Below are 14,358 nucleotides of genomic sequence, written 5' to 3' on the forward strand. Positions count from 1 at the left end.
CCCCATGTGTTTTATTCCTGACATATCTTTGAACTGATTCCACACATGTCTATCAGTAACTAAAATGAATCCATTTTGTCCTTTTAGAATAATATATTGTCTTTGTACAGTAAAAATTTCAAATGGTAGATGTGTTTGTAAATATCTGGTAGCTCTTTCCACAATATACTGTATAACCTACTAAACTAAATGTTTATCCTAATTGTCAGAAAGCATGTACTTCACCACTACAGGACTAATATTTTCTGACTACAAGGAGTATCGACGACAGAAAGAAAGAATTTTCACATACTTCAACTTTAAGAAAATGGATTTCTGAAAAAGTACAAAGACTTGATTTGGGGCCCGTTTAATTTTGATTGTTTCAATTTGGGGATGTCAAGTGGCTCTTAAAAAACAAAAAATCAAAAACTGTTTACCAATAATATGGCATGACACAGTAAGACTCGTGGTTAAAAATGATTGTTTGTCACAAAGCACAGAAAGAAACAGATGCACTGTAATAAAATGGATGCTTACTATCCTGGCAGCATGAATCATTTGTACTTTTATAAGAGAATCTTTCATAACTCTCCTGTCTTGTTCAGTATTGCCTGTCACTCACAGATAAAAGGGGTGGGAGGGTGGGGTGGGGTGTTTGAATTAAAAAATGCAGAAGAGTTTTATTTAAACATAGTGTCATGTTCTAAAGTTCTAAAGATATTCAAAGACCCACTCAGTGACATATATGTGCTTCATGCTTGGAAATCTGAAGAAGCTATTAAAAAAAGAGGAGTCGCACGATACAGATAAATGACAGCCAAGTCCAGCTCATGGCTGTATGGCAGAATTGCTTAGCACTCTCACATTGGCTCGGATTCTCACACATCAGCACTCAGGAGGGATAGAGGGTGAAATTGTGCATGCAAGCGTACTGTATGTGGTTGTGTGTATCAGTGCTTGAGTATGTAATGATAGGGAAGCAGGAATGCAGTCTGCTACAGGATCAGCTAACAGGCCATTTTTAATGCGGCCGTAGTAATTAAAATGTGTTAATCATAAACTCGTATCTAACCTCTTTGAGAGTGAATTTTGAAATAACTACGGATTTACTTTGTCACCTCAGATACTGTTTTAATCTATAAATAAGGCAGGTGTATTTACGATGGTAGAAAAACAGTGCCCCCCACTGGAGTCTCCGACATTTATCCGGCAGCTACAGTATAGACTGAACTGCTGAGATTCAGAATGAAATAAACCAACAAGAGCTGACTTAACAACCAAGTACTGAGCTATCAAATGCAGGAACAGCATATGTGTGAGTCAAGTCTATGTTTGCAGAATATCTCATTTGTGCATAATTTAGCCACATAATGGCATTACTGAATTGACTTCATGAGGCGGCAGGAAGCCATGGACACAGATAGAGCATGCACAAAAACTACACACAGATAGTAACCGGAGTTCAGGATTGAACTGGAGACCCTGGAGCTGTGAGGTGGTGCAACACAGTCTACTGCACCACCATGCCACTCAAGCATGAAGATGGTTAATAATATTTCACTTTAATTCTTACAATCTTGGAATGGTGCATAAAGACGTGCTGGAGTCAGTGGTGTGGTGACATGGATATACACTGAGCCCACATCATATTAAGAGAATTCTTAAAGCGAATACTGTATTAAGTATGATATTCCACAACATATTAACTCGTGGGTTCAAGTTACACAAGTTACTTAGTTACTTAGTTTCTGATCTTGAAATGTATTAATTCATGGTCATGCCATTTAAAAAAAAAATACACATACAACACTACAATGATGATTTCTATCAACAAAAGTCAGATTCATTACATCAGGATGAATTGCATAGGAGTAACAGACATGTCAGAAATGGGACTTGAGTTCAGAGTTCGGGTGCAATCAGGGTGGCAAGGCTTATTTCAAGATAATCCCTGAAACAAAGGGCACATGCTAACAAACACTGCCATGTCATTATATGAATTGGTGTGAGAGTTGAACAATATACACAATATTTCAGTGTATGTTTCAAAGCAAGCCTCCAAGCCAAGGCACCAGGATAATAATATATTTTTTGTGTGTCTGTGAAATGGCAGATGATTAATAATTCACAAAACCACATTCATATAATTTAGATGGCATATGAATTATGTAGTTTAGAGCTAGATGAAAAGCCTGTGAGATTTTAAACAGTGAATTGGGGTCATGCAGGTTGCAAAGAGTGTTGGAAACAATTTGGAATCTCTTACCTTTATCTCTGGTTTTATTATTTCAGTATTACTCAGAGGAAAGGCTAAGTAATTAATTCACTGAATTAGTCATTTTATCTTCTGACATGCACCTTCTTTTTTGTAAATGTTTAGTTTTAGCCCATTTCCTGGTGTCTTTAGTGACCTTTGAGGGAGAATTGTGTAGAGCTGGTTATAAACTTGGTCATAAATGTATTTTATGTGGTCTATGTATTTCAACTACAATTGTTCTGTTCTTGTCTAGACTTAGGGGCTGAGCATTTTTTTTTTTGTGGTCACATTTTTCTTTTTTTCTTTTTCTTGTCATGCAGTATCTCAAAAATAGGGAGAAACAAGTGAATTATTTCAATACATTATTTCAAATTTGAAATGTGTTTTTTATATAATATACTACAATACATTCATTCATCTTCAATAACCTTTTTAAGCTAAACATAAAATGAAAAATAAAGTAAATATCAGTGGACTGAGAAAAAAAATCTTGAACTCATTCATTTACGATCTGAAATAACTGATAACCTTGTATACCTTTCTTACCTTGTATTGCTTTCTAATTTTTGCCAGTTATATAAGAGTGTCATATTGTTTTCATTCTTATTAAAACCTATATAAAAACTTTCCATTTTTGTTAATAATAATAATAATGATTTTTGTTTTTCATAATGTAAGGATAAACAAGATACCATATACATACAGACAATGTAAATAATAGAACCAAATAAATGCCAGGGGGAGGCTATGTAATGTACTATAAAATTAATGAATGAATAAATTAATGAAGCACACAGTATGATAATAATCATACTACTACTACTACTACTACTACTACTACTACTGCTACTACTACTACTACTAATAATAATAATAATAATAACAATTCTAAGAAATCCAAGATTTTACACTAACATCTTTTTCAAAATGACAAAATATTTAACACCTTGAACCCATGGCCGTATGCAGGGTTTAAAAAATACAGATGTCCAAAAATTACGTTTGCTATCGTGGTTAGGGGCAAAAAATATTGATTTCCCTGATCAACATATTTGCATTGTAAGACATTGGATGATAATAATAGCTTTAAAGCCATGTCAGTGTGCAGTAGCAAATTAAAAACACCTTTATTTAATCTTTGTGTTTAAGTTTGCATCATTTTGGATTTGAATTATAAAAATGTGTTTCAAGCAGTACATACATGTAGGAAAAATGTGTTTTATATAAAACAATATCTATACAATAGTACTATACTGTATTATGACACTATACTTATGAAAGTAAATTGAACCTTCTGGAAATTGAAGCTTCACTGTAATTACCAAATAACATATATCTCTGTGGTAATTAGGCCTGTGTTATTTGAATGAGATCAGGTCAGTTTTGGGTTGTGTTGAACAGCACAGTAACATCATATTCTGGGCACAGTCAGTAGTACCTGCTCTTCTTCTCTCATCTCCATCATCTTCACTTTTTCTTTTCTCTCATTCTCATCTTGTCACCTGTTGCTTCCCTTCCCAAAGCTGAGCTTTGTTGTAGTCTTTTTTTCCATTTTCGTATGTGTCAGTAAAGAAAGTAAACACAGCGTAAATTGATATTTATTAATGTTACCAGCCTCTCTCTCTCTCTCTCTCTCTCTCTCTCTCTCTCTCTCTCTATATATATATATATATATATATATATATATATATATATATATATATATATATAGTGGTACCTCGTCATTTTAACATGCATTTCAACCCTACACAAACTGATATGGAAGAAGAGCATATCATTCTCATCCATCCATCCGTCACTGGATGGATGGATGGATGTTATCTGGTAGTTAATTGACTCGTGATGGACGGCCACTGTTTAACCAAGCGCGACAGCTCACTGGAGCTATTTGTTAGATGATGTCTGACTCTGTGGGGATGAATCATGTCAGTGAACCACAAGTAGACGGCTAGTAAAATTCTCTAGTTACCTCATACCACTTTGGCGGATTAAAGTGGCTGTCCTGCCTGGTTTGTTGACATAGTCCACCACAGTGGAGCGCAAACCCCGTCCCCCAGCCGATTTCATTGGTCAACTCAAGCAAGCAGACACCTGAGAAGGTGTTTATTTGTATTATTTATTTATTTATTTGCATTGTACGAGCTTTGCGGCACTAAACAGTTATTATTAAGCAATTATTTTATGACTTTTAATATACACCTCGGGAAAAAATACCGAGGTCCGCAGCGCGGTGACCTCAATGATTGATACGGCCATGTTTTCACTTATGTAGCCTATATAATACGTTGTTGGTAAAATTATTAAATTACAAATAAAATATCAATTTTCAGGTTCTCAGATATTCAGTAATTAGTAAGCCCAGATAATAATTTTTCTAAATACAGTTTAAAGTCAGTGCAGAATGACTGCGCAGCTTTCTGGCGTTTACTGACATGCTCGGTCACGTGACCAGAAACCGTGCCCTGATTCGTCATTTTGGCTCAGTGCGGAAATAGCTGCAGGAAGTTTCTCCCTCGTGAATGTCACCTGTTTCTTCTGTTGTGTCTGTGCTACAGGAACATGAGCGCGTCGTTAGCGGTGCAGAGGTTAGCTGCTCTGAGCGGGGCTCTGGCGGTCACCGCCGGCGCTTATGGGGCTCATGGTGAGCTAAAGTTTTTACAATAATGATCATTTTTTCCGTAGTAGCCAGCCTTATAGGGCGGCACTGGCTCCTTGTCAAGTCACTGAGTTGGATGGACTACTTAAATATCTTATCTGAGTGAACTTCATTCCACATTGTAAATGAATAATAATAAGATCATTTGCAATGTAATCATCTTATGGTGATGAATCGCACTATACATTAGCTCTGTATGATTTGTCTCGTAGGGTTCCGACGAAGTAACAGGGATGAGTACCAGAGAGAGGTGTGTATACTTGTTAAACAGTCCAATATTATAAACAATCCAAGATAGTAAATATGTTTATGCATTAATATAGCATACTGATGTTGAATTCTTGAATCTCAAAGTGTTGATTACTTTTCTATAACAGCAGCTCTGACAATAGTTCCTTCTATATAAATATATACTATTGCACTATATATATATATATATATATATATATATATATATATATATATATATATATATATATATATATATGCACTCGTTCTAATAGTTTATACTCAGTGACCTGTATAGAAGACAATATATGTTTTTTATTTAGCAAAGAAAATTGTTGACACTGTGAATCTTTCTGTAAAGAGATGTGTAGTTAACGTTTATGGATGGAGTCTCCAGTGTCAGCGCTTTGTAACAGTCTTGTAACAGTCGGTAAGTTTTCTGCCATAGGAGAGTCTTCAGTACAGATGAGTTTGTGCTTCGCAGTTTATTGCTTGCACGACGGGCAGCGTTATTTTGTCTTATTAACTTAGAGAGAGAGAGAAATGGGCTGGTGACGGAACGACTGTTTATAGCTGTTATAACTGAAGTGATAACAGGAACAATGTGTCTCGTGAACATTCCAAAAGATTAAATGTAACTATACATGGTTTAAAAGCATGATGTATGTCGTTCAGTAATAAATTAAAAATGATCATCATTAGCCAATTACTGTGGTATAATGAGGGAATAAATCATGTTGAGAGGTGCTGTTATAGGAAAATAATGGCGGTGGTAGAATGCCACAGATTATTAACACACCATGGATTATTTTCCTACAACACAATTCCATATCATGTTTTATTCCATATTTAACTAACGAATCTTAACATTATCCTCAGCTCTACAGCACGGCCAATACCTATCATTTCTATCACAGTTTGGCTCTTTTAGGAGCATCTCGATGCAGGAAACCTGCTCTGGTAAGCACATATGCACCATAGATAGCATACAGCTGTTTTGTATAAATATACACACAATAAAATGTTGCTAAAAGAAGAACATATGAGACAGTCACAAAACTTTAAAAAGAATGTCTACTGGCTCTAATTTATGCAAATTGTAATGTTGCCTTTGTGTTTGTAGGCTGGAGCAATTCTCCTGTCTGGCATGGGCTGCTTCTGTGGTCCTCTCTACCACCAGGCTTTAACGGGTGATCCCTCCTTCAGCAAGCTGGCACCCATCGGGGGTGTGCTTTTCATTGTTGGCTGGCTTGCCATGGCTGTCTGAACTTTGACCCTCCATTTCTTTTCTATACAGCCCCATGATTGTTGACAATTACTTTCTGGAAAGGAGTGTTAAATTTGAGTGATAAGAGCAGGAGATATAGGGTGGAGGGTGGAGTTGTTCAGTCACGTCTGGAAGATGATAAAGCTTTAGGATCAGTCGTTATTTTTACAGAAAAAAATTCCTGTATACAGAAAAAACCCTAGAGTTCTGACAATATGATGAGTAGTTGGCTACATTCACATTATATAGTAGCTCAAATCTGTTTTTTTTTTTTGTGCCTGTGACAGGGTTTTTTTTTTTTTTTTTTTTTTTTTTTTTTTTTAAATCAGAGCTGCAAATCTAATCTTCTCAATCCAATTTGAGCTACTTTCATTTGTAGTCCTAGAGCTGTTACATATCCAGGACATGGCCACACAACCGGAATTCATGTTTATGAATTATATCATATTACTGTCCAATATTGGCAACATGCCATTAAGGCCTCATTTTAAAAATGGTTGACTGCCAGTAATAATTGTAAAAAAAAAAAAAAATTCTCTAGCCTTTTTGCCAACATGCACTAATTATGAGCAGCCAATGAGATGCCAGTCGACCAGCAAAGCACATAATCTTCAAGACGAAGACGTGTGCTGCTTGCTTGTTCATTTCCCTATGATGGATTGGTGGTTTTGTTGTTGTTCATAATGTACATTTGGCTCATTCATGTGATCTTGATTTCAGAAATGTTCCATTTACATATTAAAATCACCAAGGCAGATTGAATCCAGGCAACAAAAAAAATCGTATTTGATTGATAAGCTTGTAATGTGTGCATAGTCCAAGTGTGTGTGTTTTGAAATTGTGATTTAGCACCTTTGTTTCTCAGGTTGGAAAATAAATCTGTCTGAGAAAGTGATTGCTAGGTTGACCTTCTGATATTGTGGAGGAGAAGGCTTGGTGAATAAGATCTACTGGTCAGCATTGAGATGTCTCAATAACCCTTCTGGGATTGAGCTTGTGAGTAAAATGGCACAAAGCTGTCCATTACTGTCAGCGCTCATTTTAAAGCAGCCAGAGTTCCAACATCTCTGTATTCAAATGAAGAGGGAAATCTATAGAAGCACTAAATCCTGGATCCCTGACTTTATGCCGAGCACCGGATTTGGGGACCTTTTAGAAAATTGGTTAATAAATCTCCAGCTCAGTTTGCAAGGCCTGGCTCGTAAGCTTGGGGGGGAGGTCGTATAGACACTGCATGCCCTAATAAACCCTGATAGTCTCTCATAAAACCCTCATTAATTGGGTCTATTAGCGCCACTGCACAAATCGGGGTCAAGCAATCACTTGAGTCCGCACTGCATCGGGCCTGTGGGAGAGCACACACTTCCCAGCACAAATAGGGCATCTATCTTGAAAATAAGGGTCTCAGCTGATCTAACTACATTTTATAATGATTTTAAATGTCACTGTCACATTTAATTGGGCCTAAATTGGAGTTGAGGTCTCCTGAGGATCTCAGTGTTATGGGAGAGTTATAGAATTTGTACATGGAAGCTGTTTTGATAAGTTTTTTTGTTTTCCTTTGCATTTTTTTTCCCCCTCTGCCCTGGCATTTTGGTAGTGTAGGAATTATTCCACCCACTCATTACCGGAGTCAGATCAGCATCTCCTTGTTAAAATCCATAAGGGCATAGCATGCCTCTCTGCTCTGGGAGACCTGCTATGCTCATATGGACCATGAAGTCTGTCTTCTCCGTCATCTATCTTCCCTCAGCTCTTTGGGAAGGGTTGCACTGCAGAAGTCACTGTCTTACATCCCTGGCACCACTCCACATTCTTTGCAGTCGCTCTGTTATTCGGTTCTTGTGTTATCTCTGTGTGCTGGAGCTAAGAGCTGAGCCACAGCATTGTGGGTAATTAGTGTGGTGGCTGAGGTGCTTGTAGCTGATTCCACCATCCAGTATGGTAGGCAGAGTTCTCAAAAGATATCCTTAATTGCATTTCACCTGTCCTTCTTTTATCTGCCTTGTCCCTTTCTTTTTTTACACACAAACACACACACACACACACACACACACACACACACACACACACACACACTTACTTCTTTAAAGGAATACTCCATATCTTCATGTGTACTGTATGTGTGATTACCACAAACAAGAATTACAGCATGTTTACCTTTATTGAGATAAGACAGAAAATCTGTCTATCCTGGGAACACATTGGAGGGGAAGGGTATAAGAATTCAACCTGGATGAGATGCTAGTCTGTTGCAGGGCACACACATTCACACTCACATTCTCACCTATGGCCAATTTAGTGTAGCCAATCTGCTTACCTTCGTGTTTTGGGAAAGTGTCAGGAAACCAGAAGAACCTACAGGGAACCCATGCAGACACTGGGAAAACCAGTAAAACTCCACACAAACTTGGGATCCTGGAAGTGTGAGGCAGCAAAATTAACCACTTTTCCACTGTGTCACATCAACATTTATTCAGATTTTTTTTTCTCATTTTAAACAAATGTCCAAAAATGTAATCTGTGGTATTCATTCACACATTAAAGATGTGATTTCTAACGATTATGTTCAAACAGGCTTGTATATTCTATTACGTCTCTTCCTCTGCACACCAAGACAGCCTGTAATTCTCTTGCTTCACTGAGCATCAAGCTTAACTGATTTTCGAGTGAGTGACAGTGTCTCTGAATATTTACATAAACACACACACATTCTGTCTTAAGGAAAACTTTTTTTTTTTTAATTAAATGGGTTTTTCTTGAAACATTTGTGATATTGGGGGTTTGATTCCCACCTCCACCCTGTGTGCACGGAGTTTGCAAACCTTCCCAAAGAGCTGAGGAGAGATAGATGACACAGAAGACAGACTTCATGGTCCCTGTGCTTCGTTGGTTTCCTCCGGGTACTCCGGTTTCCTTCTCCAGTCCAAATACATGTTGTAGGCTGATTGGCATCTCTGAATTGTGTGTAGTGTGCGAGTGCCATCCATGGTGTGCCACAAGTCCCCTGGGATATGCTTCCCCCCCTCCAGTACAGAGAAATTGATGGATTTCTGTGGTCATAACATAAGTGATAACTTTCAGGTTTGGCCTTTAACTCCTAAAATCAACAAAGAGCAAGAGCTTCTTTTCTCACTAACCAGTTTTCAGTGCTGTTCAATTTCATAATAATATGAAATTAAACTAATCTAAGAATTAGTAGAGATAACAAATGTTAGTCTCAAAGTTCCTGAATACAATGTAGCTGTAAGTCAGGGATGACTAACAAGGTGGTTGTGACTGCAGTATTAGCATGAAAGTAGAAGTTTTGGAACCTGATCTGTTTAAGCAGAGTGTACAGATGAATGAGGAATCAGCAGGTAGTCAAATGGATGGTTGAACTTACGAAACAAACCAACATGTTAGTAAAAAAAAAGGTTAAGCCAAAAAGACACCAATACAGAATAATATTATAAAATACATTTTGGATACCACAAAAGATCATATATTACTTATAAATATTGCAAATCATTCAGGTTGGATTTTTCTGTTAAGTTTGTTAAAGGATGTGCCATTCTGAAATTGTGAATTTTCCCAAATCACACACAGACACACACTAATGCAAATACTCAAAGCCCTTAAAAAAACACCATCATGTGTCAAATACTATAGTGACCACCTCACTCCTAACATCTAGGCTATTCACCTCTTCTTTTAGTTCAGGTACAGATACTTCTCTTTCTCCAACATAATGATGCAGCAGTGCATCTGCTTTCAGCTTCCCCATTCCATCTGTCCTAAAGGTGACCATATCCTCTAGTGGGCTTTTATGGTTTGCAGTAAACCTCGCTCAAAGTATATGGTATATGAACCTGAGATTTAGGGTTTCAAGCTCATCAAATCCGATATTAAATCCCACTACATACTCTTGTGAAGTAGTGGCTGTAAACTGATAGGCCCATTACAGACTGTGTAGAAGTGTGGATGGATTTGTGGACACTTTTTCAGCTAATATTTCCCATAACTCCTTGCGTGAGGGAGGAGGAGTTTTGTGATGGTTTTCTTCGCTGAATTCATGGATATATTTTAGAGAGATGTAAATGAAATGTGGGAAGAAGAAATCAAGGGAATGATAAATTAAATTATATAGTTTAAATTATATAAGGAATAGTGGATCAAGTAAGGTTGAATTGCAATGAGGTGTTTGTTTACGTTGACGGTGTTCTCTTCTGGGCAACAACGTTCTCTTCCGTTACACAACTTGTTAGTATGTCAATCAAAATTATTCAACCCCCATTGCAAATCAAGTTTACTGTGAAAATTTACAGAATTCCAGCTGTTTGCAAGGAACAAATAAAACAAAAGCATTTGAAATAGTTCAACACAACGAATGCTTCAAGTGTTTTCCCAAATTCAACTGAAAATGCAACTTATAATGACTTCTCCAGTTTCAAAATTATTCAATGCCTTCATGGCATCTTTAGTACTTAGTAGAGCACACTTTTCCTGTGGACACATGACCTCCCGAAAATGAGATGCAGAGCTTCTGACAGCGTTCCTGAGGAATCTTATCCCATTCCTCATGAACAATGGCCTCCAGTTCAGTAATATTCTTGGGTTTGCGTGCTGCAACCGCCTTCTTCAAATCCCACCAGAGATTTTCTAGTCAGGTGACTGTGATGACCCTGTAGAAGCTTCCAGGACTTCTTCTGCAAACAAGCCTTGGTGGAATCTGTTTAATCTCGCTCTGTTTCTCTTCTCTTTCTTTTTTACTTCCAACATTAAAATAATTCTCCATATTCAAATTTATATTATATATAACTATATAAAGAGTTTTTGTGGGCACTTGTATAGTTGTATAGAGGAACAGTTTTTTTCCCTCAGTTGAAGCTGCCTCAATAAGCACAACTAAAATGCCAAAATTTATCCTACAATTATAGACAGAAATGATCTCAACGGGAAGATTGTGTTGAAATGTTAAAGCTGTGACCACAGAGACTTAAAAATTGTTTTATAAAAATATTTTTTAAACATATAAAACTTACCAGACCATGCATCCTACTGATGCATCCACCGTGAGTAGGAAGTGGGAAAGGGGTCCTCAGAGTTATAGCTGAACGTGAAAATGATTTTTCAGGATTATAAATGAAATATATATGACGACGCAAAGTAAGGACACAACTTTGATCATGAGTTTTTTTTTTATGGAAAATATAATTTAATCTTTACTTTATCTATTGTTTGATATTTTACAGATCTCCCCCTTTCATTTTATATTTAGATTTATGAATTTTTTTCATTTTTTTTTTTTTTAGCAGTTTGATATTGTGACCTCTTGCTGAGGACAGGTTAAATGACATGTTTTCCAAGTATAGAGTATGCATTTAGAAGAATTTTAATGAAATTATTTTTTAAAACATAAGCAATCAATGCCCAGAGTATACAGATTGCCTTTAGAGTAAACTTTGTAAGTATTTTTATTTTGATGAATTTCTTAGTTTTTAAAATAAAGAGGACTTTTGTGCTGTATGTAGGACATGTTTTGTCGCTTATCTTAAGAATCAGTGGTACATTCAATCTAACGTATATGATTGCTTTTGTAATTGGCAGCATTACATGTACCAAGGTGTCTAGTATCTTGTCTGGTACATCTACTCGAAAATAAAATTCATTCTTCAGCCTTTATTATATTAAAAGATGTGAGAGTGCTGTGAGGGAGGCACTATGTTGCAGCTTTGAGGAGCTCTCTTTGGCTCTCCCACCACAGAACCAATTATCAGCCCTGCCAGTCTCTCAGATGCCACTTCAAAAGGGTGGTATTTCAAGGTGACACTGCAGTGAATGGGGTTAGGAGGATGGGATGCTGCACCCAGCAGTACTTTTGAAGATTTTTTTTTTTTAATCACATTTCACTTCATGCTAAAAAGTGAGGGAGAAATAGGGAAAGGAAGAATATAAAAGCTGTGTGTGGATTTGCCTGGAAAGTGCCTCTGGTGGCAATTTGTCTTTAAAAAAAAAAAAAAGCTGAAATGGTATTCACACTCATTTACACTACTGAATGTAAGTCACACATCAGTGAGGTGTAAAAAAGCTATAATGTATCATTCAGGCCTATAGATCACAAAGTGCTAAAAAAATATATATATCATGAGGTGGTTTCGCAAACTGTATCAACTATTTAAAAAAAACATTTCTTAAAAAAGTGCAATGAAAAGTTTACATTTAATGAACTATAAAAAATAAAAAATGAGCAAAAAATTGTAATTGTGGCATGTGTAAAGGTTTGGACTTCCCACTAAGTCAGTACTTAATAACACCTCCTTTAAGACAGCAGAGCTCCAAATACATTTTTTTAGCCAGCTAGGAGTCTTTCTGTTCCTGTTTGATTAATTTTCACCCTCTTTTCCTTGCATAACACTTGTAGTTCTGTGATATTATTTAATGCACTGCATGTTTAAGCATATTTTATCTATCTACATATTTTCAATGATGTTGAAGTCAGAGGACTGTGAGGGCCATTCCCAAAGATTCAGCTTGTATTTCTTGAAGTAGTTCAAGGTGGATTTTAAGGTATGTTTTGGATTATGGTCCTGTTGTGGTGTCTAGTCTCTTTTCAACGTCATTTTCTTGACTGGTGGCTTATTGTTTAGCATGTTTGCCTTGCACCTCTGGGGTTGGGGGCTTAAATCCTGCCTCCACTCTGTGTGCGTGGAGTTTGCATGTTCTCACCGTCCAGGTACTTCAGTTTCCTCCTCCAGTCCAAAGACATGTGTCATACGCTGATTGCCATTTCCAAATCGTCGATAGTGTATGCGATTGTGTCCCCTGCCTTGTATCCTGAGTGTCCTGGGATAGGCTTCAGGCTCCTCTGCGACCCTGTGTAGGATAAGCAGTATGGAAAATGGAAAGCTGGATGAACTCTTCCATGCAGATGTCTGTGCAAGCAACACTGCACAATTGAATGGTGCGCCACAACTCCCTTTTTGAATAAACCTTCCTGCATGTCCTTAGTGTCATATGGAGGTTTTGCCATGCCTTATTGCCCAAGCATACAAGCAGTTCTATCTGAAAATTTTAGACAGTGGAAATTATGAACTGGAAGTGCATTGATATCTATTTATAGACTTCCTCTCCTTTGTAGGCATCAATTAGATTGATTTTCCGATCATTAGTCAGCTGTTTAGAGGTGCCCACGGTTGCTGATTGTTATCACAAGTTTTGAAGGGTTAGAGAATTTATTACACTCTGATATAATTATTCCTAATGACAATTCTAATCCTGATGAGTTCTAATGAGGCCTAGGAAGTTTAGTACTTAGACATTACAACTGAAAGGGTGTCCAAACTTTTGCACCTGCCACAATTACAATTTTTTCTGTTCTACTTTATCACATATAAAGTAACTGTGCAGAGGTTGTGTTTACTTCTTTTCACTTCAAAAATCACCAAACTGTGTAATTTAGCCAGGTTTGCCCAAACTTTTGTGTACAATTGTAGTTGTCATTTTATTATCATATTTATAAGCTTAAATTGAGTTTCAGTCCTATAGTCAATAACCTCAGTTTGTAAACAATGTCAACTTGAATCTAATTGCAAACTAAGTGCTGTTAATTATATACAAAACATTGTGAATCTAAATTTTAATAAGGTCTAATTAATTTGGGTTCAGAGAGAAATAAAACGCTCAGATGGCTCCAATAAATAAACATAATGGTCCCCATTTGCTTGCTTAATATTTGAATAAATTCATACTTGAATACTGTTCATAAAGAAGAACTGCAGGTGGGATGAAAATCAAATCTGAGGTCATGCTTCTCTCCTAGGAAAAAGTGGGCTATGTTCCCTTCAGGTAACAGAGGCAGAGAACTTTACGTAGTTGGAAACGTCTTTATGTTTGATGGAGAATGAGAGTGTGAGATTGACAAATGGATTGGGTCAATGGCAGCAGTGTTACGGTCACTCAATTAGCAGACGAAGGTTTCTGTTTACT

The 14,358-nt window shown here is 36.8% G+C and overlaps 1 protein-coding gene across 2 annotated transcripts; it reads left to right on the forward strand.

The window, feature by feature from the left end:
• Positions 1-4,722: 4,722 nt before the first annotated feature.
• On the forward strand, positions 4,723-7,285 carry tmem256 (transmembrane protein 256). 2 transcript variants are annotated; one of them, XM_053681437.1, is made up of 5 exons: positions 4,723-4,880; positions 5,108-5,145; positions 5,485-5,541; positions 6,002-6,083; positions 6,247-7,285. In XM_053681437.1, the coding sequence occupies exons 1-5, from the start codon at positions 4,799-4,801 to the stop codon at positions 6,315-6,317; spliced, it is 330 nt and encodes a 109-aa protein (XP_053537412.1). In that variant the 5' UTR covers positions 4,723-4,798; the 3' UTR covers positions 6,318-7,285. The 2 variants fall into 2 exon arrangements, with proteins under 2 accessions (XP_053537412.1, XP_017327710.1); XM_017472221.3 differs by lacking the exon at positions 5,485-5,541 and having other exon boundaries at positions 4,726-4,880; positions 6,003-6,083.
• The last annotated feature ends 7,073 nt before the right edge of the window (positions 7,286-14,358 follow it).

Source organism: Ictalurus punctatus, chromosome 7, assembly GCF_001660625.3.
Source record: "Ictalurus punctatus breed USDA103 chromosome 7, Coco_2.0, whole genome shotgun sequence".
NCBI classification, from domain to species: domain Eukaryota; kingdom Metazoa; phylum Chordata; class Actinopteri; order Siluriformes; family Ictaluridae; genus Ictalurus; species Ictalurus punctatus.

What these genes read in the sequence shown, in the direction of transcription:
- tmem256 (XM_017472221.3), top strand. Translation starts at nt 4,799, where the DNA reads ATGAGCGCGTCGTTAGCGGTGCAGAGGTTAGCTGCTCTGAGCGGGGCT. An exon ending in CGGCGCTTATGGGGCTCATG is followed by an intron (nt 4,881 to 5,107) that starts GTGAGCTAAAGT and finishes TTTGTCTCGTAG; the next exon opens with GGTTCCGACGAAGTAACAGG. An exon ending in GGGATGAGTACCAGAGAGAG is followed by an intron (nt 5,146 to 6,002) that starts GTGTGTATACTT and finishes CATTATCCTCAG; the next exon opens with CTCTACAGCACGGCCAATAC.